General features: G+C 38.8%; 1 protein-coding gene across 1 annotated transcript in view; it reads right to left on the minus strand.

Moving 5' to 3' along the window:
* Window positions 1–20,627, minus strand: part of ophn1 (oligophrenin 1) — a 30,686-nt gene extending 10,059 nt beyond the window's left edge. The window contains exons 1-16 of the mRNA XM_084730924.1: window positions 20,008–20,627; window positions 17,775–17,870; window positions 17,337–17,398; window positions 15,248–15,319; window positions 13,656–13,757; window positions 13,445–13,555; window positions 13,136–13,240; window positions 12,903–13,032; window positions 11,724–11,824; window positions 11,502–11,593; window positions 9,241–9,319; window positions 5,165–5,198; window positions 4,170–4,232; window positions 3,496–3,570; window positions 2,079–2,163; window positions 1,558–1,616 (exon numbers count right to left, since the gene is read on the minus strand). Coding sequence (XP_084587050.1) covers window positions 1,558–1,616; window positions 2,079–2,163; window positions 3,496–3,570; window positions 4,170–4,232; window positions 5,165–5,198; window positions 9,241–9,319; window positions 11,502–11,593; window positions 11,724–11,824; window positions 12,903–13,032; window positions 13,136–13,240; window positions 13,445–13,555; window positions 13,656–13,757; window positions 15,248–15,319; window positions 17,337–17,398; window positions 17,775–17,870; window positions 20,008–20,161 — 1,420 coding nt within the window. The 5' untranslated portion in view covers window positions 20,162–20,627. The remainder of the gene's footprint in view (window positions 1–1,557; window positions 1,617–2,078; window positions 2,164–3,495; window positions 3,571–4,169; window positions 4,233–5,164; window positions 5,199–9,240; window positions 9,320–11,501; window positions 11,594–11,723; window positions 11,825–12,902; window positions 13,033–13,135; window positions 13,241–13,444; window positions 13,556–13,655; window positions 13,758–15,247; window positions 15,320–17,336; window positions 17,399–17,774; window positions 17,871–20,007) is intronic.
* Between the last annotated feature and the right edge of the window lie 6,138 nt (window positions 20,628–26,765).

The following is a 26,765-nucleotide window of genomic DNA, read 5'->3' on the forward strand; positions in this document are numbered from 1 at the left end:
TGTGCATGTGTTGTCACATTAATGATTAATTAATGATTAATTTAATTTGTGTGCAGTGTGTTTGCCCTTGTCCATCATTCAAATGTAATCTGAGCTTCTATCCTATACTTTATAGCAGTATTGTCAAAAATATTGATAAATATCAATACTGAATATTTGAAATGCTTTCCATATTAATTTTCCATAGTACTAATACTTTGGTAGCAGCTGCACTGCAGTGGCCACATCATCCTCTCACTGACTCACAGTGCTGTCTTCGTCTTCTCATCACTCATCTAAGTTGCTAGACTTGTTGTCATGTAATAGCCTTGTTATATTTAACTTTTAATAAAAGATCTCAAATTTGATGGCCTCAGTGGTGAGTCAGTTTTTCCCTGTGGTATTGAAAATGTCACAGAATACTGATATTTTTCAAGTTTTTATTCCAAGACTAGATTATACAAGCCAAAGGTCACTTTCACCATATCCTTAAACCAAGAAAAGACAACATTTAACCTACAAATGTATAGAAACAGTGTGTTTCATGCAGGCAGGACATGTCACATGATATCTTTGCAAAAAGAAAGTATGTGGATAATGTGGAAAATACAACAGGAATATACACGCCTGCATCGGAGGAATAGTTTTTTCTATTGCATGTGAACAGGTGAGGACATGTTTCATACAAAAGCAAATATCAACTTTAAACTTTTCTGATGCCAAAGCACATCTTTAGGTTTTGAGGAAACACTTGAAAAACTTGTTTTAATTGTTGGTCTATAACCAAGAGAAAAGTTTAAGGCCTTGTTCAGATTGCCAGCCCAAACCCATTATTTGTCTTATCTAGATTGTATCCAAGTTAATTTCAGAAAGTGTGGACAGCATAACGCCACATTAAATGTGATTTTTACATAATGGACCCAAGCCACATTTGGAGGTGGTTTGAAATGTGACTCTGATTCCAAATTTCTCCAGATGCGTCTTATTCAGCCGTTCAAATCAGATTTCAAAGTGTCTGTTATGTCACTTGCACCACGAGACACAACGACAACGTCAGTGACAGAAGTCATCAGAGCAGCTCAGCATTGCAAGTAATTACTGGAACATAAATCATTACCACAGCAACACATACAGATACGGGTTGGTCATTAATCGCCATTAAGAATTTAACCAATTAAAAATGTATTAATCAATAATTAATTGATAGTCTGGAAATGGCATTAGTTGTGCCTCATTTCACATTATTTTCTCTGGTGGAGGCACTTGTTGAATGAGGAAAGAAACTTAAAATAAGAAAGAGAAAAAAAATGTGAGTTTTGTATCTTACTAATCATTAATGATTACTCAATTGTTAGTTGTTGTTTCCAACTATCAATTAAGGATAACATAATTTTTAAACCTACTGGGTGCACAAATCCAGTCACTTCCAAGTGTGGTGTCATAATATGTGATTTGAGAAACACATCTGATTTGCCTGCAGTCTGAATAAAGTGTAAGGAAGCCAAAAAAAAAAAAACATGAACACACAGACAAAACTTGCTAATCTTAGCGCTGGAAAATTTACAAAACATGTCTTACTTGCAGCACACATGAGGTCTCTGTGCAGACTGTAGGTCATCAGAGGTTCAGACAAGCTCCTGCAGATAAATACAGTGACTCGTGAACAAGTGCAAGACCGCAGTGTAATATAAGTCCTCACCACATCAAACACAAGAAAAACAAAAAGCGGCACTCACTCCTTACACAATTACACCACAAAGCACTCAGAGTACAACCTCTGTCAGGGCTGCATTTGTTATTTTAATGATAACAAATTGTTTTGTTCTGGACCCAGAGCTACACATCCTGGATAGGCAATCGAGCAGATTTCTCTAACTGGATTTGTATGAAGAAGAATTGCCAAATGAGCCAGTCTCATGACAAATTAAAATCCGTTATTATTATTATAATTTGATTTGTTAAACAAATAAAGAACATACAGTCAGATTTGACAATGACAACAATGTCAGTAAAGTACAGCCACTGATCTGGAAATCTGGAACCAAACACTATTATTTCCCCAAATAATTCTTAAGTCTCCTTTTCAGACACAAACATACCTGAGGTAAAACTTCAATGCACTTGTGATGGTTTTAACGTCCCAGTCGCTGCTGTGGAGATCCACGTCTCCTGGGTTTGTGGGGTCTATCAAGACAAACAAGCAGAAGAGATTTGATGCCATTATGTTAAATTCCATGTAAAAACCTAAAACTGGAAACCACCTGAAATTAGTGCCTTGACTGATCATGTTAACTGGTTAATTGTGTCGTGCTAGTCATAGTTAAATGATAAACGTGATATAGTCAGTAGGGATAGGGTTACAGTAACTGCTCAAGGGTGTAAATAATAAAATCAATGACGGCTGAATTCCATTGAGCTGCATAAGTTTCAGGGTCCTGATAATGTACATGTTGACTCACTGTCATGACGTACGACAACGCTTAAATACTGTAGATGATACAACAGAGCCACTGTTAATGCTACTAGTACTATTGAACATTGACAACACCCTCCAATCCAATATTCACTCTGTTTTGGCTGTTTTTGGTCTTCACAGGATACTGAGGAAAATATCTGGCTAGTAAGCTGCTAAATACTCAGCTATGTTAGTCGCGAGTTTTGTTTGTCTGCTGTTTGTTGCTGGGCTGGTGGTGGACAGTGGCTTTTTGGAAGTTTTTTTTTTTTAACTGAAAACAGCTGCAGCCTAAATTGATGATATGAGAGCATTAAGAGTGAAATACTTTAAAGTTAAGCTGGAAATTCAAAGAAATGCTTTTAAAGACTACAAAGTTCTGTTGAGCTATAGGAAGCCAACTTCCATCACTGTGATTAAGTAAGTCATTATAATGGTAAACAAACTTGAAATGACTTAGTACAAAATAATGACTTAGTATTGCAAATTAAGGAGACTTTCTAAGAATAATGACTTACTAATCTCAAAATAATGACTTAGGCTGCTTCCCAGTACCCATACTACCATACTGCTAAGTATGCCAGAAAAAGATTTAGCATGTCCCAAAATACAGTATATTAAATGCAATATGCCTGAAATACAAGGATGTCCTGCTGCACCCAGCTGCATTTTGCAATATACAAGTCAGTCTGTATCTTAAACTAAGGAGAAACTTTCCCAAAATAATGGCTTACTCATTTTCTTTCTCTTCTTATTTTAAGATATGACCTCATTATTATGAAGAGTCTTTATTTTGAGATACTAAGTCATTATTTTGAAAGTGTTTCTTATCATAAAGTCCTCCAGGATCTTTTTTCATCACATCACATTTCTAGAAAAATACAATTACGAGCCAACTAGAGGTCAGGCCTTCCAGAGCAGAAGCACTGTGAGTCAGCGACCTGCTGAGATTTCCGCGTCATTCATACACACTTCAGCCTCAAGTTGCAGAACCTGTTGTGTTGCACAGATTAGCTCGAGTGAATGCGCAGATATAGAACGCGTTCACAGGCTTATTTCCTTACCAAAGAAGGCATTTAAAAGCTTCTGCACTTGGATGTTGCTGCCAACTGTTCTGTACACTCCTTCTTGTGTGGCTCCTGCAAAAAGGAGAGGAGGGAGGTGAAAAAGAGAAAAGAGCAGCGTAATCCGAACAAATACAGAGCAGTGGAAATGTACCACATGTGTCTCATCAGAGCCTGCAGGAGCCAGAATTGAGATACAGATGTTCTTGCCTGATTACAAACGTTTCACTGGACAACTGAACAGTGCTCTGTGCTAAGATCATGAGTCAAATTACATGTTTATGGACTGAGTGTTTAATTCCATTCTTGTAAGATGAATCACTGTATTGTGACTGCAGAATGATGAAGTTACATCTGACTTTAAGATCAGTTTGAGATATTGGGCTTTTAAGTTTTCAATAAAACCTCTCTGCAGGCAAATTAAGAAATAATAGTCGAAAGTCACTCTAAAATCAAACAAGCAGACCTTAGTAATGTGATAAAGATGTGATAATTAAAGGTCTGTACAACCTCAAGTAGACTACTAGTGGTTTAACGAAGGTCAATTTTTTTCTTTAAGAGCAGCCTGCAGGCGTGGCATCAACATGTAACCTACGACTCAACTACGCCCCCCTCAGGGCAACTGACACAACTAAGCACAGCTGGGATAATAAACCTCTAATGAGACCTTTTACCTTTTGTTTCAATGTAGTTGATGCACTTTCGCACAAACTTGAATCCAATTTCATTCAGCTCCACTGCAGAAGCAAAAAAAGACAGAAAAAAATAGTTGGTTTAACGGAAAACAGTCATTTTCAGACAATACAGTAACACTTTGTTAGAAGGAGTGTGCATAACACTGTCATGACATGATTATGACAGTGTCATGACAGTCATGAACATGAAGGAGTCTTTATGAATGTCTAGGACTGTTGTCATCAAGTGTCACTCAGTGGATTATATCATTTTTAAAACAAAGTTGATATTGTTTGAGATGTCTCTGTTATTACAACGTGGCTTAACCAAGACAACGTCACCTGTCAATGGTTTTGTTATGACACCTTGACATTATTAAGAAACTGTTTAGCTTTATGTTTTAACATTACATTATACTGCCATATGTGGTTGCGTTGACACTGGCCATCATGAAGCCAGTTTCAAGTGTGTCATGAATATTTTCTATGACCTCTAGTAAAGTGGTACATTTTGGGCTTAAATTAAAGATGTCATTAACATGATCAAAATTATATGATTTACTGACTTAGCTGATGGACAGCTGATGGATAGCAGTTAGCTAGTTTTTTGATGCTAAAGTAGGCTAATGGCTGTCTGCTGTAGCTGGTGTTGGCTAGTTAGCTTGGTGGCCAGAAGCCAAACCCAACAAGAAAACCACCTCAGGAAACAAAGACATTACTGGCTTGATTAATGTCAAGTGGTCATGAGAAAGACATATCAAACTTTGCCTAAAAATGACATAATTGAACAAATGACATGTAATGACAGCAGTCATAAACATTTATGGTGTTATGACATGGTAATGACAGTCTTATGCACACCTGAAACCTGAACACAGATGCATTCAGTGGCATGACATGTAAAGTGAGACATAACAGTATGAACTGTATTTGTCTGCATCTCATAACATCAGCATCACAACTTAAGACTTTGAGAGTAATGATGAGCGACTTACTTTCAGCTTGCTTGTGAATTGGGGAATGGTAAATCTGAAATGAAAAAAAAAAAATGTAAAAGGAAAGACTGTGAAACGTGGAAAAATCCATGACTGGCCTCAGATATTTCAGCATGATTAATGAACACGTCTTTCTTAAAACTGAAAGTGAGGGGAAAAACACTTGATGATGGCAGGAGGATACAAAGCTCCTCCACTGAACCCAACAACCTGGACACAGTGATAGCCTCAGGACAGTTTATGGGAGTATTGGCGCCGTTATGCAGTTTAAGTTTACTTTGCGAGCAGCTTCAAACAACATGAAAATAATAATAATGGAAACAGACAGAAAAGGAATGTGTGTCTGGTTAACTGATGGAAATAAACATGATTGTTGAATGAAAAATAACCTAACAAAGAAAAGAATTTGGTTCGGTCTTTGGGGTAGTTTGGAGTAATATCAAAACCAGTGCATGACTACAGACACAGTCACCAGGAACCAGGACATTCAACTCAGTGACCAGTCAGACACTGGGAGATGTGCACATTTGTCTGCTTCTTTGTGTATATTTTTGTCTTTATATCCTCTCCGATGCCGTCCCCTCTGATGGCGGTCAGAGGTCAAGGCCAGCCACAGAGCAGCTGGAGACAGTACAGTGGAGTCTTGTTAGAGGACTCCTCTGCAGGGTGAGTGTTTGTCGTCACAAGTTGTTCAAGTGTGAAATATCACTGCTGCTCCCTGTTATTGATTTACTCCTCAGAACAAAATAGCTACTACTTCATGAGAGTGTTGACGTGTATTAGAGGGTGAAGATTAAGATTTCTTTAAGACTTTAATGCCACACTTTAAATAAATTTTGCAACAAAACTAAACATTAAATGTGAAAATCAGGCGTACTCTTCTGAGTAATACAGTACATACAATATACTGTCAGTTCAAAATCATGAGTAAGGCAAAATGACAATAGCTAGATGAGCTAAAGAACACTTGTCCAAATACATTTATTAATGTGAAAATATATATATCAGTCTGACAAAAGGCGGTATCAAGGTAGAAGCCCCAGTTTCTAGAAAGTCATTTAGACCCAGATTGTATTAACTTTTATTGTTTATAAATGGCTTTTAAACATCATGTCTAATTAAGCCTACAGACAGTCTGTTGTCGTGATGAATAAAGTCAACTTTCTCATGTCGATTGAACTGATGACTGTTTCACTTTTTCATCTTTTGCCCAGATACTGACGGGGCTGGATAGAGATTAAAGTGGCAAAGTTTCCCAAGACATAATGCAGGCAAAATATTTCCTTGTATTTATGTTCTGAAGAGGCAGTGTATGAGTGGCCGCACAATTCCAATCACAGGCTTAAGTTGACAGTTGAACTGACATGGATGAGACTTGTTCTGAACTACTGGAGATTTAAAAAAAAAAAGGTTCATCACCAGGAGACAAAGTGCGTGAACTATCAACTCTTGTTGATATCGCCAAGGAGTAAATGTATGCTTGGAACAAATCTTAGACCATGCTTACAGCATTCAATAAATAAATATTTAAGACCCGCAAAGAGGAAGGAATTACAGGCAGCTTCTTTCTGATATCCAAATGAGTGTTTTCATTTCAACAGCTAACAGGAAAATGGTGAAAATGTATCATTGCTTAGGTAAGTTTGGAGAGGAACACGCAAGAGTTTGTCTCTTTCCCCCTACACTTTAATGCCAAACACTTACTGAGAGGAGGCCTTGAAGTGATCATTAAGTGAAGTACTACATTTTTCATTTTGGCACATATGCTCACGCATGTCAACCACTTCTTGGTTTGGAGACGTGACAATCTTGCCAGAACAGAGATGGACTGTAATGGATTAGCTGGCTGCCTGTAGAGACAATCATTTTGCTTCCAGAGCTCTGGGGGGCGTTTATTATGGGCACAAAACCTCGGAAACGATGGCCAAGATGTATGTGAGAAGCTGGAACCAGAGAATATTTGTCATCTCAGATAGAAAAAAATGACATGAAAATGAATCTATTATCAAACCTGTTACACAGAATCAATCATCATCACAATCTTAATTCTATTTGCACCAAAACTTTAAATTCCGATTTAAAATGTGATCCAGTATTGACTTTAAAGTTATACTCGAGGAGATTTATCTTCTAAAATGGCTGCCTTCTTAAGATGGAATAGCAAAAGTTCCTTGAAGAAAGTTAAGGGACAGACTCAACAGTTTGTCCCCCTTACTGTGCTGCGGTCCATTTTTAATCCTCTATTATTTGGCCATATTGCTCTATTCATTTGGCCAATAAGTTTTTCTCAGAGGAGGAGAAATTAGGGCTTCTCCGACATCCATTAATGTTACATTAACTTTTCAGCTGACTAGCAATTTTTTTTTTGTTCATCACCATATTGATTAAACTATTTAATTTCAGTTTACATAAACAAACTTGGATTTTACTGAACAGTGATTAAGTCTAAACATATGCTGAAAGGGGAATGGTAATTTCTAGAGCACTGCATTAATATTGTGCATTGAAAATGTATTCAAAGCAAAGTTCTGGGGTCATGAGACTAACAATAAAACAGCAGAGTATGAGGAAGTCACAAGAGATGCAGAATGTAAAGAAACACGCAGCAGCATGCACAGACATGCTGCACCATGAGGCTCATATGCACAAATATAAAGTGTCCATATGACCGAGGGGAAGGAACAGCGCTGCACCTCCTTACTTCAGCAACTCAAAAAGCTAAAAGGGCACTCAGAGTGTAATAAAGTTGACAAAGTCGGAGTGGCAGAAGAGATTATTCTGAAAAAAAATACCATAGAGTTGATTCTTGTACAGGCTGAAAGCTCAGACACTCTGCAGACCTGGCAGCAGTGCAATGCAGTGGATCATTGCTTGAGAATATTTGGGCAAAGTGGCTGGAAAAGCTCTTGTGAAACTCACACAATATACAGAAGTCATTAGGGAAGTTTCACAGGAAGAGGGCACTAAAAAGTGTGCCTTCTGTTATTTTCACATCCTCTGCTAGTGACGGTTTGTTTGTTTTGTCCACAACTCACACGACATCCGACGCTGAAACTAAACTACGATAGATATCAGAGCAAGAGAGCATGTGTGCCATTATCCTGCACATAAAATTATCCTTATATCTGTTTATCTGAGAGGTGTATTAGTGTACATACTTTTTAATTTTATTTTTTATATTGTTTGTATTTTTATTTTTCACTTTTTCTACCTCTACTTTTGATCATTGAGCTGCTGTAACAAGTGAATTTACCTGGTGTGGGATCATTAAAGATTATCCAGCTTATCTCATAAACAGAAAGCAAACTATCGCTTAAACCATGACCAAAAGAGGAATTAACAAGGTCTTAAATGTTGCTTGTAAAGCAATGTGGTATTTAATCACCTTAAAACCGCTGAAACAGAGATCATGGGAGCAGCAAGGATTGTCGGATCAGTTTTCACAGGGAGGTTTCTATTAACACCCAAACATGATTATAAGAGCAAAAATAAAATCACTAATGGTGTGAAGTCTGTCCTGCTCTAAGGGGCTATTGAGACTAACCAGGAGCCATTATTTCGTCGCACACTGTTACATAATGTGCCTAACAAGCTTCATGACATGTCTCACACATCCGTAATACAGAAGATGTAATGAGATCGCCCATGCCTGCATCCTGCAGTGCTTAACAGATGTCAAATCTCATCTGTCATATGCCTTACATGATAGATATAAAAAAAGAAAACTTAATACCATATAAAACCTATAAAACAATCAACAAGTTTTTTTCTTCTCATTTGTAACAGAAAACCAATTAAGAAGCCTTAATTTTCATAAATGTAGCTTTTTCCCCCTGAAAAGTTAACTACCTGCCAAGATTTAAGTCCAAAAAAAAACACACAGGCTTGGATAGAGTCTGATATGCAGATTGGAAATGGAAAATGGCGTTGGGAGTTTCATGTGTCAGCACAGCAGCCAGTGGCCGAGTCAATCCTCCCCTCCAGTAGCTGACTCCATATCACATTGTAGATGCTTTGCCAGTAAAGCAGTTTTCACAAAAAAAAAATGTCTTAGAAAAGAATAATCCTCAACTCACAGGCTCTTTTCCATCCATGGCCTCCATCCACAACTTCCTGTCTCCTTCCGAAAGAGCCTGGAAAGTGACGGGAGTGTTTCTATGGAAATAGAAACAAATGCCATGAAAAGAGGCAAATATTGAAAGTAAATTATTCAGTCACAGGATCCTACCGGTGTGAACATTTAGCTTGTTTTAACCCTAATAAATCTTTTGAGCAAAACACAGAGGACAAAATAACTAGAACACCACAAGAAGGAGGACTTTAAAAGGTACAATATTTAAGACGTGGCCACCTGTTGAATTCATACTCCAGACAAATAGGGGGCGGTGTATCACCAGAGTCACTGCCACCTGCAGCCAACTGAGGCTGTCAATTAAGGATTAGGCTTTATGTATTAGACTAAAAAAGCTAAGGGAGCTTGTGGAACAGAGCAAAATCGCCACTCGCACACAGTCCCTGCTGAAACTACAGACTATCTGACTATCGCCTCTTGTGGTACAAAGTGGTATTAAGAGACAGGATGGACAGGGTTATCATGCTGACTTCAGTATACCTCTGCCACACAATACATAGATGCCTTTGACAGAATGTCTAAACTGTTAATTGTTCACATTCTGCTGATTATTTCTAGGGATATGACCAGATTGATTTCATGGCGTGGCATCAAGCTTTGATGTTTCCCCATGAAACATTAAGTTGTTGTAACTCAAATGTACATTGTCCAATCTGCCAAAGTTCACGTTCGGTAAGAGTCATGGCCTGAAGACATCTGCATGCCAATATTCAGTCATAGTCAAAGCGCCACCTACAGGAAATGACAAACTGAGATTGAATTCTCTCCTTTGATGCACACCTGCTAGAACATTGACCAGATCAGTCTGAAATTTAGTCAGAAAAGCCTTAAGACCTTGATGATGCTATACTATGAACTGTCATTGCATGTCTGTGGCACAGCATTGAATTTTAATGTTACAGCATGAAACAGGAAGTTGTTGTATGTTAATTCCAAATCATAAGATCTTTTCCAAATATACTCATTAAAGCAGTGTCCAATAATCCTAAAAATTCAGAGCCTTGTTGACGGATCTCCAGCAATAACATCACAGCTGCTGCATGTGGGATGCCCGGGCCTGTATAATGCTGCTTGCAGCTTTAATTTCAGTACATTTTTGAATGTTTTAAACAAAAAATCTTACATATTGCACCTTGAAGTTACTGATTAAATCCTCTGTGGTGATAAGACAAGCAGGAAGAGATGATGAAATACAATTGTTGCAATCTGTCTATTACAGGAGCAATAAAATCCATTGCCAAATTTTGCAGCTTGTAGGCTACTGGATTAATTGTTAACCAAGACAACTGTGCAACAAGTTTAAAGCTCTTTCTGCCAACTGCACCAATCCACTATAAACTATAAAAAAAACTTATAAAATAAGTTTTCCATCAGCTTTAACAATTATATAGACAACCCAGGCATCTATAGTGCCATGTTTGGCACAGATAATCCAAATGTTTCCATGACGCTCTTAGTTTGATGCTCTTCCTGATTTGTCTTAAAGCTCTTGCATGTCAGTACACCTGAAACAGCCAATCGAACACTCCTGTGTGCTGTCCTTCTTCATGCAGACAGGACAACTGAACCACAGCAGAGGAATATGTAAGCCCTGGAGGATTATTCACTCTTCTTTCGCTCCTTCTAGGAAGGTTAAAGGTCAGGGTCAGACACTAGCACCAGGAGCCTTTAAGGACCCTCGAGCAGCCTTAAAACACCTTGAGCCAACAACATCATCATGTACACCAGACAGCACTGCCACCTTCAGTTTATCGACCAGCCAACTCCTCATTATGTTGTTGTTCACAGTTCACACGCTGGCACAAATTACTTGCTCAACATTCAGAGACACTTTCAAGCACTTCATGCATAATTCAAACAGCTTTTAAACCTTTAACAACACCCCGTTGACACTCAAGTATTCCCATGGATTTCAAGAAACCTGAATCTGACAGAGCAGCCCGTGGCTCAAGTGTCTATTAAAATGCCTTTTGTGAAGTGAATGGCCTGCTTATATAAATATGAGCTTGTTGTGTTCCTTGCCCTGAAATCACGGCGTTTGCCATCTGTTTCCAGCGTGCGCCCGTTGCTTCAGGATTGTTTGGGCTACGGTCCATTTAGCCCTCACACTCTGTCCTTGTCTGCCACCTGTTCACCTGTTTATCCCACCAGGTTTTCTTTTGCATTGCCTCATCTCACGGTTTTCACAGATTTGTTTGCGCTAACCTCTCATTAGTTTCCACGTCAAAGCAGAAGCGCTTGTCTATGGATTCTGTCTTCCGGCGGATGCAGGATTTCAGTGTCAGCTGCGTGAGGCCCTGTGGGGGAAGAGAGTTGTAAAGTAGTCAGGATGCATGATGGAGACAGTGACAGTATTTCAAAGTATTACACACTCACAGATGTTGTTAACACAAGGTAATAATTGCTTATTTCTTTTAAGTGAAGCACCTGTTTAGTTGTTGGCTTCTGTTCACAAGGCACCATGACGAGCTGTCTCCCCTCCTTGTGATACTTGCAATAATATTTGACCCATGACACACCCAAAGCCCCTGTTGGGAAAAACAAAACACAGCAGGTCTTGTCAAAGGGAATTCAAGCAAGAGCCTGTTAGCATTAAACTTCTGTATAAACATCTAGCACTAGGGCTGTTGCAATAACTGCAATTTTGAAATATTGCACTATACAGCTGAACAATCAATAGAAATACATCGAAATCATAATATGGCCAGTGCAGAGCTGCAAAGTTTTAATAAAGGTAAAATGTGTCGCAACATGTCGTTATAAATTATGCAGTATGGAGGAGATGCCCTCTTTTCCAGACAGGAACATGCTTGCTTGACACACACCCCTGCAAAAATCATATTATCATTTTTATATATATATTTTTTAGTGAAAACTGAATGCAAAAATTACCATCCCCACCAGGAAGCAAACGCAACAACCACTACACTCATGTTTTTTTCTTTCTTTTATTAAATGAACAAATTCGTGCTTGTTGTAGTGTTTATTTTGTAGGTTAACCTGCTGAACTCGCCATTAGCATGTTGCACAGCTAATGTGGCTACTACCACAGATGTTGGACTAATGCTGTAACATTGAGGGACAGTTGAGAGAAACTGCGTGTATGTTGAGCCTCGTTTGAAGCCGACTAAATAACAAGTAGTAGATTGGATGTCTGTAACCTGCTGTTCACTTTGCTTTTTGTAACAGTTTGTACTGCCATGCAAACTACATTAGCTTTGCTGTTATACAGAAGCTGGCTGGTTCTGCAATAAGTGTGTGTTGCTGCTGTATGTTAACTTGTACTTGATAAACGTGCCCTGGCAGTAACAGTATAGCTATGTGTGAAAAAGAAATGGCCAAAATGCAGGAATTTGTTTCTAATATTGTGCGACTTTGATTAGCACCCAGCCGCCAGCTTGCTCAGACCATAACATTGCCTGCTCAAAGTGAGATACACAGATAACGCTATATTTAGCATCACTGCACCAAATTACTGTATTTATCATAAATGAACTACTTTGCAAAAACAAACAAAAGAAAGATGCTAATACCACACTGTTGAACCAATGTAAATAACTGCAGGGCAAATTCCATCATGGAGACAGCCCTATGTAGCACACTTACACTTCTCCTGACAGTACAAATAACCCTCCATCGGAATAAAACTGTGCATTTTACAGATCTGGGAGGGGTGTTTCATTCTTTTCATCAGCTCCTCCATCTCCTCGCGAGTGCTCTCATAGTGGTTTCGCGTCTGCAGGTGAAAACCAGACAGCACTTTAGAGTCTTACGGATGTGTGATTAAAGGATATTAAATCTCTCTAATGGCATCATTCATTGCCAGTAACACCACTTACGTTCTGCAGGCTGAGCTGCAGCTCTTGCTTGTAAGGCATGAAGTCCTGAGTCATCTCCACTGTCAGGTTGTTGAGTGTTAAAACACTGTGAAGAAACGCCAGCACCTGTCCAACCAGAGCATGAATTGCATACTTAAGACGACTGCCAGGACAAGCCAAAACAAAGGAACAGCTGCTATAAAGAATGCATGACTGATTGCTAGGATTTCTTAGGACTCATCAAGTTTTTTCTCAAGTGTACTTTGTATTTCTTCAATCTTGTTACATGGCAGCAAAAAGGAAGAGAGGGAGACCAGAGGCAGCACTCACAGGCTCCACTACATCGAACTTCTTTTTGTCCTGGACCTGATGGATCTGGTACACATACTCCACTGACGATTCATAGAAGTTCACTCGCTCTTTGTCCAGCAGTTCATCAGCCTGCAGTAAAAGTAAAAAAAAAAAGACATTTAAGATAGCAGTCTTTTGTCACTCTCATTTGTACATTTCACTGTACTGTTAAATACTTATTTTAGTTCACCTCTTGAAGTTGACTCTCTTTCTTCTTGGCAGAAAGATTCAGGTGTTTGTCCACCTGGGAGTAATATTTTTCACTCTCTTTCTCGAACTTCTTCCTCTTTTCCTGCAGGACATACATTTTAATTGTGAAAATCAAGGACTATGGTGTGATTGAATAAAGTTAGAGGTTTTTTTTTCTGGCATAGCTTGACTGAAAGATGTGCTGAGAAACTTTCAGGTATCCTGTCCTCTTATTTAAATCTCGAGCTGCTCTCAGAAACATATACCACTAAGATTTTTTTTCAGTAACTTTTATAAGCAGGCTTGAAAAAAAATTTAATAAGGATTCCTTCATTTCTTAAAACAAGTGTGAAGAAGATATCTATCGAACAGGACATTTCACAGTTAAAAAATACTCTCAGAGCTCTCTGGTTGGCAGGCTATGTAATGGAAACATTACAGACGTAAGCTGATAGAAACATATTTATTGGACTGGCTCAGGCATTCCCATCCAGGGTGTACGTCTATAATTGCCAGGGTGTATCTGGAGAAACATCGGAACACAACCAATGCAATTCAAAGTGTATGAAAACTAGATGGCGTATAAGTGGAGGAATCTAAAAAACTAAAAATAAAGGAGATATGTAAGAAATAAGAGAGAAACTGATAAACAAATCAAATGGTTAACTAAATAGTTAGTGTTACAGAGGTAAAAATAATGGGAATGGTGAGAGAGCTAGTTAATGGATACATGGTTGAAACAGATGAAATAGTTAGCTAAAAGTAATCAATAAAGTGTTGAAATAGTTTGTGTGGTGGGGCTAAAATTAAACAATAAATGGTGACAAAGCTAAAAGTGATAAATGACGACAAAACTAATGGATAAACAGATGAAACAGAAAAGTTAAAATAGTTAATGTGACTACACTAAATCCATAAATGGTGATGAGCTAAAAGTAATGGACAAATAGTAAAAACATTAAGTATGCCAAATGCGCCAATGAAAAGCACTGTTAGATAAGCAGAACACTAAAATATTTTAAAAATATGTTTTTAAAGACTTTTCATACATATTTCCAGTTGCAGATTATGGAAGCAAAGATTATGGAAAGCAGCTGGTTAATAATATAGTGGGGGGTAAAAAATCTTTTGATCAGCAGAGCACAACTAGACAGAAACTTAAATGTCATGTTGAATAATCAAGGTGACACCCCACAGAGCTTCCTGATGACTCTGAGAGCAAAATGAAATGCTGGTGAAGGAGCACACAGTGGGTCACCTTAGAAAAAAACATGAGCTGCTCTCAACTACTAACCACCTTCCTCTCAAATACATTTACATGTTAAATATTCTGTCAAAGAGGAAGAAGAGACATATATCAGTGGTCTCATACAGATAAAAGTTTCTCACATACATATGCAGTAGAAATAGATTTGAGGAAGTAGGTCATAACATCCTGCTTCATCTGTGTAAGTAGCTCACAAAGGTATCACATGTTGTAGAGACATACGAAACAGGATCAATGCTTCTACTGCCGGCTTAAGAACTGACTTGATTCACAGAAATGAGGCACATTTCAGTGAAAGAGCAGACAAATCAATAAAAAAAACTCACTTTTGTGACTCCAATTTGCTCCTTTCTGAACTTCTCCAACGGTTTGATGAGCAGATCAGAGGCGTTCTGAACCTGGACGGGCAAATATGGAGCAGCCATCACACACACACACACACACACACACACACACACACACACACACACACACACACACACACACACACACACACACACACACACACACACACACACAGCCTTTATCAATTAGTTTACAATAATAACATATTAAGGCTGGCCAACATCATCGTTTCTGATCCAAACCATGACCTGAACAGTGAATACAGATTATCATCATCAAACTGGAGAAACAAGGTTTCAATACAGTTTGACTGAAGTACTCTTATGCTCATCAATCAATGAGCTTAATCTCAGGTCAAATGTATTTTGAATGGCACTGAATATTGTCTTCTGTGGCTGTAATGTTGAAAACCTTCCCACTTGTTCTGACAAAGTATCGCCACCAGACTGTATATGTACGGACTCTTTAATACAGTGCGTTTGTAGATAAAATTGGTTATCTGTGGGCTACAAATGCATTGAGAAGAGGAGGGGGATAAATATCTTGAGAGCAAGCGTTAAATATTTGTCATATCTACTCCAAGCCGATGCTGCTCCATGGCATTAAAAGCAGAATTTACCAGATCACTCTCCAGTTTCATAATCAGATGTGAATCTAGAAAACCTGGTCTAACAGGAACTGCTACACCTATTGCCATGGCCTGATACCTTAAGTGCATGGCAAGAGGCTGAAGGAAAGGAGATAAGATTGTATCAGAGTTTATCTGGCTTTGTATGAGAGGAAAGACGGAGGAAAACGTGTGTAGTCACAATATAAACAATGAAAAAAAAGCAAAGTACAACAGCAGAAAATATTTTCAATGTGTGAAACAGAACAGCAGCAGAAGTGATAAAAAAACAACATGTTCCCTACTGGTTGATACATGTGTGTATCAACCAGTAGGGAACATGTAACAAAAGGGGAACAGGAAACCAAGAGGGGAATTGAGAGCAGAATTATTAACAGTATTACTCTCAACATGCATGCACAAGCCTGCAAATTTACTCAGACGGCACTGAGGTGTGAGGATGTATCTTGTGATAACCAACAACTTTAAAAAAAAGAAGGTGTTGATTTTGCATTATCACAAAGGTAAAAGGATGTTGTACTTCACAGTCAGTGTATTAGATGCTGGTCAGCATGCTGCCAGTTTGCAGAAGCAGAGCGGGCCACCTCCAGTGAAGCTGAGTAATGTACTGTTGTGGATGAGGTCAACAGCAAAACGCATTTTAGCCAGTTAAAGAAAGACCCATCTAAAAAAAACATCAATATTAGTGTAAGTGTACGCTATATTTAGGCCTTTTCTGATAGGACACCACTTTTGTATAAGCCAAATATTGCTCTCACTCATTCAACCAGACTCTTAAGGCAAAATCAGCCATTTAACCTTTCAGAACACAGGAGTTAGAGGTCTACAATTAATTAGTTTTGTTTGGGTTATTGTGTGACTTTAGCGTTTTATAAAGGTACTGATTCACAGAAGTCACACGATAACACAAACAAACTAACAGATCGACGCACCAGCGGACCAGAAACTCCTGTGTTGTGTGATGTAATATGACTGATTTCACCTATGGAGTTTGGCTGGGTTGGAGAGAGTGACATCTGGCTTATTTAACAGTAGTTTCCTGTCAGAAAATGCTGTCTGATGCAAGGTAAGGCCATGAAAATATTCTAAATATCGTGCACACTCATACTGATATAATACTGATACTGATTTATTTAGGTGGACCTTCTTTGGCTAAAATACCTTTTGTGGCTGATCCCGTCCACTGCAGTTCATTGGCCAGCTTCTGTGCTGGGACGCCTTTCTGCTTCTCCAAAACTGGGGCATGTCAGCCACCATCTACTGTAGGTAATACACTGACTATTGATTAGTATTATCAATGACTACCTCATACAAGACTACTATCCATTTTTAAGGTATCCATAACAGAATGTGCCAATAGTTTACTCCCGAGTGGTCTAATCCTCATCTAATGAGGCGTCAGATAGGATGCAGAGTGAGTGTGGAGGAAGCTGATAACCCACCAACATCATCCTGTCATGCTCCACTTCCTGCAGGAGTCCAGCGAACTCCTGGAATGACTGAGCTGCGGAAGAAAACACAAGAGGACAACCAGAATAAAGACGAGTTCGCACATTGTTATCTTAACTGTATGCAGGAAACATTAACACAGCTCACTTGCCGCTCACACACAATTGACAATAAGGCAGAAACTTCGGTTTTTTCCAAACTGTATAGTTTCCTGGTTCCTCATTTTCAAGTAGTGAGAAATTACCAAGTGGCTGCCAATATGTTCCTCTCCACTGATATCAAGCAGGAGAAGTCTTTTGGTATTAGTAAAAAAAAAACTGCTGGAATAAGGCATGAGTTATTCTGCAACACCTCCCAAGATCACTTCATCATGACTTTAATAGTCAGTAAATATTAAGTGTGTGTTAAGGAGCGTGTCTGCATTATCTTACCAATGTTAATCTCATCGTCTGTCAGGGAATCACCGATGAAGTCGAACTGGAACACGCTGAGAGTCTGTGAAAACTTCTGTACTGCCAATGAATAGCCTATAAATAAAATAATAAGAATTTAATCCATCTGACATTTATCTGAATAGAGCTGTAACTGCCATTAACTGCAATATACAATTCTTTAAATTCAACCCAACTCTCATGAAGTCCAGGATTATTGTAACTATGCGGTTTCTCTTTTTCCTCTGGTAGGAAAGTCTCAAGTATGAAAGATATCCTTGGCAGGCCTGAGCGGCACAACAGCAGCCAGAATGTGGTCTTTTATGCAATATATTATCCGGGTACGTCTGGGTTTTATTATCAAAACAAAACAGAGTCTGTCAGATCAATACTGTGAGGCATTTTGCCTGAGGAACTTAGTATCAGATTTGAAATGCCTTTATTTGCAATGGAACAGTTTTCAATCGATTCACATTTTTTGCATTAACAAATTTTGCTTTAATTTGTTTATTTATTTGTTCTTGCTGTAATGGTGCCTTTTTATAAGCCCTTTATTGTCAACAAAGTGCAAGGAATAACACACATATTTCACAACATTTACAGCCGGAGATCAAATGCATGAGCAGTGAGTTCTGATCATTAGAACTTGAGATGGAAATTTCATGAATATCTCTTGGTGCAGTTTACCCAAACAAGCAGCGCTGACTCGTGACCTCTGGCTATTATCTGGACTAAATATACAGAAGGACCCTCACCACTCGGCAGCACCTACAATGACCGTTTCTGTTTTCGAGGTGAAAAGCTTGTCATTGGTGATTTGGACAGCGTCCCTCCCTCGTGTGTGTCACACTGACCCAAATATACACATTGACTGTGTGCTGTCACTGGCTCTGCTCCATACTATCAGTGTGTGACTGGTCCCACAGCAGAGAGATGATGCATCACACAGAGAGAGGGGACAAGATGAGACACAGCAGCAGAAGCAGTTTTTAATGGACTGCTTTAGAGCTCAGGACCTCACAGATAAACTGAGGGGGGCCGGTGTAGGTTTGAGATGATATAAATCTGTTAATGTATTGCATTTTGCACAAAACATGGCCACCTAAACATACAACGCTATTGCAAATAATCATTCTTGTAGGTATTGTATGTTTAAAACTATGGAACGCCAGACGTGCAACAGTAATCCAACAGACTGACAGTGACACACTGGTCAAACAGGTGCTTTTCTGGCCTCAAGAAACAATCAGTGAGGACTACGACTACAAATCACTGCATCACAGTTAAAGGAGTTACTCCATGAAATAACTGCAATGATAAATACACGTTCAATGTTCGATAAGTTTAAACAAATGTTTAAAAACAACACACTTAATGCACATGGAACAGACGATCGGATAAGATATATAGGTTGAGTTTTATTCGTGCTATTTTGTTTGATTGACTTGTTGATCTTCCTCCTCCGTTTTTTTTGGGTTGTTTGTTTTTTTTTTTTGGGGGGGGGGGTTCTTACTTGCATATTGTATCTCTATTTTAAACACATTCAAAATTAAATCTTATCTAATCTAACTTGCTGACCTCAGATGAGGTCTTAATATATCCCATCCCCTTTCCACAGAACATGACAGCATTACAACACTAGTATCAATCAATAAAAACACAAATACAGCAAGACATATCTATATATTAAACCTGAATTAAGAAAAAAGATCAAATAAAATGTTGCCTATTAAGCTAACAAATAAAGACAACCTGCATTACTTTCTGTTAAAAAATATATCAGACAACATATATGCCAAAACAGACACAGCAGTGACAGGCCAATACTGAGCTGGTAATATCGGTCGACTGATATACTGGTTTGTAATGCTGTTGTAATATTTTTGGATTTGAGAAACCTCTCTAAAGTTCTTTAAAACTTTAAAGTAACACATTGGATAGATGCAAATCCTGCAAGAGAAGACAGCTGCTGTGCTGTTTGGAAACAAACAGAGCTGCTCATCCTGCACATCTGCAACAGATCCATGACCTTTCAGAGGAAGCTGTTTGGTGCTCTCCCAAGGGAACACTAGCACCTCCTGAACGTGCCTCCAACATTGATCCTGCAGGCCCTTGAAAAGGCCCCTCTGATGCTGCTGATCCTGTCAAGCCTCCTCACAGGCGCCACTGGACGTGCATGCAGTGTGCAAAAACACCGCACTTGCAATAGAGGTACTCAAAAAGAAGAACTTACCTTTGATTGCAGTGATCACACTGTTGCCATCTTTTATCAGCTCTTTGAGGAATTTGCTGGTCCTCTCCAGCTCCAGCTCATAACACTTGAGAGTCTCTCTGAACTCGGGACTGTCCAGATAGCAGTCGCTGAACTCCAGAGGAGGATGACCCATCTTCCAAACCGCCGGGTTTTTAGACAATAGAAGGACTGAATGTGTTTTAGTGAGCCACGCAGCCTACGCTCGACCCTCACACACAGCTCATTGCTGCTCCACATACACTCTCATCTGTCCAGGGAAACCATGGTGTCCGTGGTGTCCGTGGGAGCCTGCGGCAGCTGCTGCTGACAGATGAAGTGCGGTAACCGGAGAGGAGGTCCGCTGCGGGTTCACTTCCCTCTTTCCCTCAGTCTGACGCGCTGTTTAAACTCTAATTCAATTGTATCCTGCTCCTCTTTGCTACTTTTTCCTTGTTGCAGCGTCGTGTGATTATAAGAGCGGCGAGAATCCCTCTGGACGCGTCCCATTCCAAAATATTTTACACTTTCACCAGCCTACTTCTTTCCTTTACCTCAGCTTGAAAATATTTTTTGTTTTTTAAAGTGTACAGAACGCTTTTAACATCTAAAATACATCTTAGTTTATATATATATTTTTCTAACAGAGACATAATACAGTCATTAAGTCCCACGTTTGTACAAAGAGCGTAACACAAAGCAGAATGGGACGTGACCATCTGGCTATGGACTCACTAAAACTTCCCCCTTTCCACACCCAGGAGGTTCTTAAAGGGGCTGCAGCTGCACAGTTGGAGCGATTGTGTTGATGCTGCTTTCAGGTGCTGTCGGAAATCTGCGAAGTTATGATTTTGCTTGACCAGAATCGGTGCTAACGGTAGCATATCGATAACAACAACTGACCTAGATATTAATTAAGTTTTTAAAACAATAATAAATGTGTATATACGTTCATAGATAGATAGATAGATAGATAGATAGATAGATAGATAGATAGATAGATAGATAGATAGATAGATAGATAGATAGATTTACACTGACATTATATTACATTGTGATTTCAATAATATTCAATTAATTGCTCAGCCCTTGATGAAAGTTTTTTTTTATTCTGCCACACAAATTCATGACTTTCTGGGAATATGATTTTTTTTTTTGCTGTGAATAACTGGATGATTTTACCCCCTGGACCAGTGATACTCAGCTTGTGGCCTATGGGCCAAATCTGGCCCCAGATAGAGCACTGGGTGGCCCTCCAATCATTTTCTATTTCACAATGAAATTAAATTGATTCACACTGGAGTTTTTTGTTTATTTGTTTTGACATTAGTAAATGTTCAGTAATGTTTTTGGCTGTGACTTAGAAAGTTGCATATTAGCCTTTGCAAACAAAAAGAGCTTAAATATGCTCTTTTTTGGTGTCTGGTATGGACAATTTATGGTTCATGTTCAGTCATTGCATGATGGAAGAGGTCATTAAAACACAGGGAGAGAAAATATGTTTTGGCTGAGGAACTAGAAGATAATGGTCAAGCAGGTGTTGCAAGTAGTGGGTGCTCTGAACATATCATGGGACGTACCATGTGATTAATCCTCAGTGAGCCAGGTCACACCTGCATGTGACTGGGTGTGTTCCTGCGTTGAGATTGAGTATGGTTATATTAACTGATCTTATTGCACAGTCAGCTTCACCTTACTCAGCTTACACAAACACCTGAGTGTCCTGATTACAGCACACACCCACAATAACCCTGTAAGATATTTAAACTTGCATAATGGAAACATCAGCATAAAGTAGAATAAGATAACTGGGCTCACCTGAGTACCACTTCACAAATATAAAACTCATATGAAAATGTATTTATGTTTAAAACTGATTTTTCTGGATTGCATGCTGGTGCCGCTGACACCTCTGCAGACGTGTTTCTCTCCTCAGAGGCCTGTGTTGAAGTGTTACACTTGAGAAATGTAGAGCTGGATCACTAAACAAACTGCTGTTTGTTTAGTTTACTGTCGTCACTTTCACAAGGTTGAATTCACAGTGGAATTTTCACTTCTGCAGAGTGTAGGAGAATTTTTACTGAAAAGTTGCAGTAACTGTTAAAGACCTCCAGATGTCACCCTTCAAATTCAACTGGAGCATGAGGCAACTACAAGCCTGCAAACACACACACACACACACACACACACACACACACACACACACACACACACACACACACACACACACACACACACACACACACAATTTTAAATGCTTTATCTGAATCCATCAGTCAGTCACATTAAATTACATTTCTCAATATTCCCAAGGCTGCAAAATATTTCTATCACTAGTGTACATTTATATCCAAACTTAGTGACATTTGTACCAGAGACTGATATGAAAAACCTTCATCCATGTACATGTTCAAAAACACAGCCACTGCAGGGATTGAAACTTCTCTTTGGGCCTTATAAAAAAGGAATGTTTGAGATGTTACAGAACAGGTCATGAGAGAAAAAAAATATCTTGGCATCCTTTGTGAATGTTTGTACATAATTAAATCTCTTGGTGATGCCTCTCTGACTGGCAGCTGTAATCATGAAATTCAACAATACAGCCATTTCATGTAGTATACAGCCTTTTATGAGTGTTGCAGTCTTCACAATGTGTAACTAATTCTTTTTAAAATTATTATTGTTATTTGGACTTTTTTGCCTTTATTGATAAGAGCAGCTGAAGACAGGAAATAGGGGAGGACATACAACACTGAGACGAGGCCGCTGTGGTACGGACTCAGCCTCGGCAGATGAGACTTTACCTTTACTTTACCTTTCTCCATAAATTAATCTATTAGTTTTTGGTGCCTAAACATACCCATGACCTTTATTTTTTAGAGTGTAACCGGATGTTGCATGTGTCCATGTACACCAATAGTTTAAGTTATAGACTTTTATGTCATATTCTCAAACATTCATGTCATATTCTTAGACATTCTAGACTTTTTATATTCTTTATTGACAACCATATAATAACTTTGCAGATGATCTAAGAGAATAAATTAGTTTCATTTGGCTAGTGCACAAAACTACTGCAAAACAATAACTCTTGGTTCAGGAGTAATGGAAATTTGCGATTTTCACCATTAATTTTTTCTATATAATGACGCTAATTGTTAATCAGCAAAGACAGCATGATCATTCACCTGACTGGCAGAGGATTTGGGCTCCTAATAGCTTAAAAGTGATGCAGTTTTCTTATTTTATGCATTTAAAATGGCAAACACCTCACAGTTTGAATTGACTGCCAGTCAAATTAGAGTGGTTGTTGTCACCCAAAAAAAGGGGCAAAAGCATGACACATGAGCAAAGTACCCAGATGGGTTGCTCTCATCTATAGTCATACTGGACATGTTTTATACTGTAATCTGGAGGTTGACCAGATCCAATTCAATGTGGTCAGAAAAGCCATAAGATCTTGATAATGTTGTATTGTGAAGTTTGTGTGTTGTGTGTTTGTGTGAAGTGTTTAGCCACATAGCAGCTGGGTTTTAAAGCAGGAGGCTTGAGACAGAGGTTAGATGCAGACCAACCAGGTGTTTATTTTACCCACAATGAACACACATAACATTAACAGACACACATTTACACATAAACATACCATGGACGACAGGCAGCATGTGATCTTTACAGCAGCAGCAGCGCTTGATGGGAACTGGCAGCCTTATATAGCCCGCCACTGTCCCTCACCTAACGTCAAAAAGCTACAGAAACATAACAAACACACTAAAATGCATCTAATTACCTAATCTCAGTTGATCTGGATGCTCTAACTTTGTCACAAAAGAGTCACAGAAAAGCTGAAATTGTAGATTAAAGTACACAAACACTCCTGCACTATTAACATGATATCTCCTGGAAGCTTTAAAACGGAACTTTATTCTATACATTTCTCCCACCTGAAAGATATCCTGATTGGCCACCTCAAATCTATGATGAAGGAAATTAGCAGCGCTCATCTTTTCAAGGGGGTAGTAAGGTCAGACCCATACTGAGGCTACCTAAAATCTGATAGTATCAGCTTGTATAGAATGTGTTTTCAAATTACATGTATTTTAATTACATACATTTTCCATGCCAGTTATCTGTTGTATTTTATTTAAATACTTTTGATGAGCAAGTGTTTGTAATTCATGACAAAATATTTTTAAAAATATTTTTTTAAGGGGGCTTTTGTCCCTTTAATTGATAGAAAATCTGAAGTGAGGAGAGGAAAGGGGGAGAGAGAGTGGAGGGATGACATGCAGCAGAGAGTCGCAGACTGGAATCAAACCCTCGGCTGAATGCTGAGGACTCACAGCCTCACATGGGCCACATGCTCTGCCAACTGAGCTACCAGGGCACCCCAGCCAGATACGTCTTGGTGTGTTTGTGTTGTGTTTGTGAACATGATCTCTTAAGAACACACTGAAGGAATTTCTTCAAACATGGCACAGAAGTCCACTTGGACTCAAGGATGAACTGATTACATTATAGTGGATAAAGGTCAAAGGTCACTTTGTTCTCACAAAGAGGCTTGGGAAGTAACAGATTACATGTAACTATATTATGTAAACAGGATACAAAAAAGGCAATTGTATTCCAATTATTGAAAAAGGACATAATTAGATTACAGTTACATTTAGTGCAAATGGGGATTACCTTTACAGTTACTGCAAAAATTATGTAATTTGATACAGTTACTAATCAAAATGTTAGTGATTATGTCAAAATATTTTTTGGGTGGTTGCCTGGCAAAGATCTGCACTGTGACCCCTTTTAGTTTGATTTGGGAAAGATGAGTTACTTGGGACTAAAAGCATATCAGGCAATGCACTACAGACCATGATTAAATATTTTACTGTAATAAAGTAATTTACTTTTATGAGTAAATTTGCATTACACTATGTAATTTACTGAGCAGCCTACAACTTGAATTATTAGCCAAACCTTTTATCTGTATATTTGTAGCCAATAAGGTTATCAGATTGCAAAAGGGCCAATGAAGACCATGAGATACGGATAAAAACAAGCTCTGCAGCATTTAGAGAAGTGACTATGACCACTGATCAGAACAGAGCAGGAGTTTGGAGTAATTTAGACTGATGATTTGAAGATAAGGACACCCCGTTTGATCAAATGATACTGCATAAGTAATACTCTGAGGAGTTTGGGGGATTAATACTTTGAACTTAAAGGGACAGTTCACTCACCTTGTGAGGCAGCTGGATTTGTTAGATCATGTGATCACATCAGAGTCAATCTTGCCAGACTCCAAGCTGTCCGTTTGTGTCTGCTCCATAGATGGTGCAAGTCAATCAGCGTCCTCGGAGGGCCTACTGGTAGCTGTGAGCGCCAACAACACCAACAGCAAAAAGCGTCAACGGAAACAACTCATCTCAAACAAATAATGGCGGCTCCTGAAGAAGTTAGCTTAGATACTGTGACAGCATCAGTGACATCAGAACTGGAAAGTATTTCTTCATTGAAACCAGAGCAAAGAGCAACACTGAAGGCTTTCACTGATGGAAAAGATGTTTTTGCTCTTCTTCCTGTTAGTTGACCTGATTGGTTGAAGTTAGCCCCTGTTAGGCGTGACAGGTGGCCTCCAAGTGTTTTTTTTTTTTTTGGAAAGAAGAGCTGTTTAACACACCACCTGGTGTGTCAGGTAAACTGTTCATCCCAAAATTAACATCCTTACCTGTGGTGCTATTTATCTATGTAGATAGTTTTTGTGTGAGTTGCAGAGTTTTTGGATGCAGAGACATCTAGCGTGGCCCCCATCCTCACCCCCGACAAGATGTACAGACCCTGCTACAGCCTGATCACCCTGCTGCCATCTAGCAACAGATACAGAAGTATCTGCTGCCGTACCACCAGACAACAATTCAGCTCAATTCATCCCCTGCGCTCCACCACAAATGAAAGTTTAATTTCATAACTTAACATATTTTTTAAGTACAAATGTTATATGGGTGTCGTGGAAATGCTTCAATGCATCTGTAGATTTTAATCTAAAAAACGTTTAATAGCAGTACTTGTATATCTCAGTCCTAAAAACAGTGACCTAAAGACGTTTTTCATTCTAAAATACAAGCATTCAATCCTGCAGAAATACGTCAAATCATGAGTCCAGAGTGAGCAGATTAGATCAGTGGTTAATATCAGGTGGGCAGCAGCAATGTGGATATAATGACTGTGGAGAGAAACTAGATAAGAGACTGGTTATTATAATAATAAACTCCTGTCTTCTTATCTTTAGATTTCATGGGTCATTCTTTGTTGTAGACCTTTATGTTTTACTCCATATTGCGTCAAAAACACCCTCCACTTCCTCTGCGGAACACAGCACAATGAGGACGACTGCCGTCCCCACACAGATTCCTCAGCTGGGCAGAAATTAAAACGTTTGATCTGAATTCTGAAGCCGTTTGTTTAGCCTCTCTAAATGGGGCTATTGTATGCAAATATTGCGCACAGAAGCATATGACCTCTCCAGTGCAGGGCAGTGGCTAGTGTGAGAGAAATCATTAGCAATGCAAAGTCATGGTGCTCTGATACTCTTGTTCACGGTCACAGATTGAAAAAAAAAAAGTCTGCTAACGTCAACGTAAATGTTTTGGATGTGCTTTATTCCAAAATACAGCTGAGGGTAAGTCTGATTCATTTCTAACTCTGCTGTAAGATCATGTAACTAAGAAAAATGATGGACGGTTTGTTCTAGATGGCTAAATCTGGGG

This window comes from Lutjanus erythropterus, chromosome 11, assembly GCF_056507025.1.
Source record: "Lutjanus erythropterus isolate fLutEry1 chromosome 11, fLutEry1.hap2, whole genome shotgun sequence".
NCBI classification, from domain to species: Eukaryota; Metazoa; Chordata; class Actinopteri; order Lutjaniformes; family Lutjanidae; genus Lutjanus; species Lutjanus erythropterus.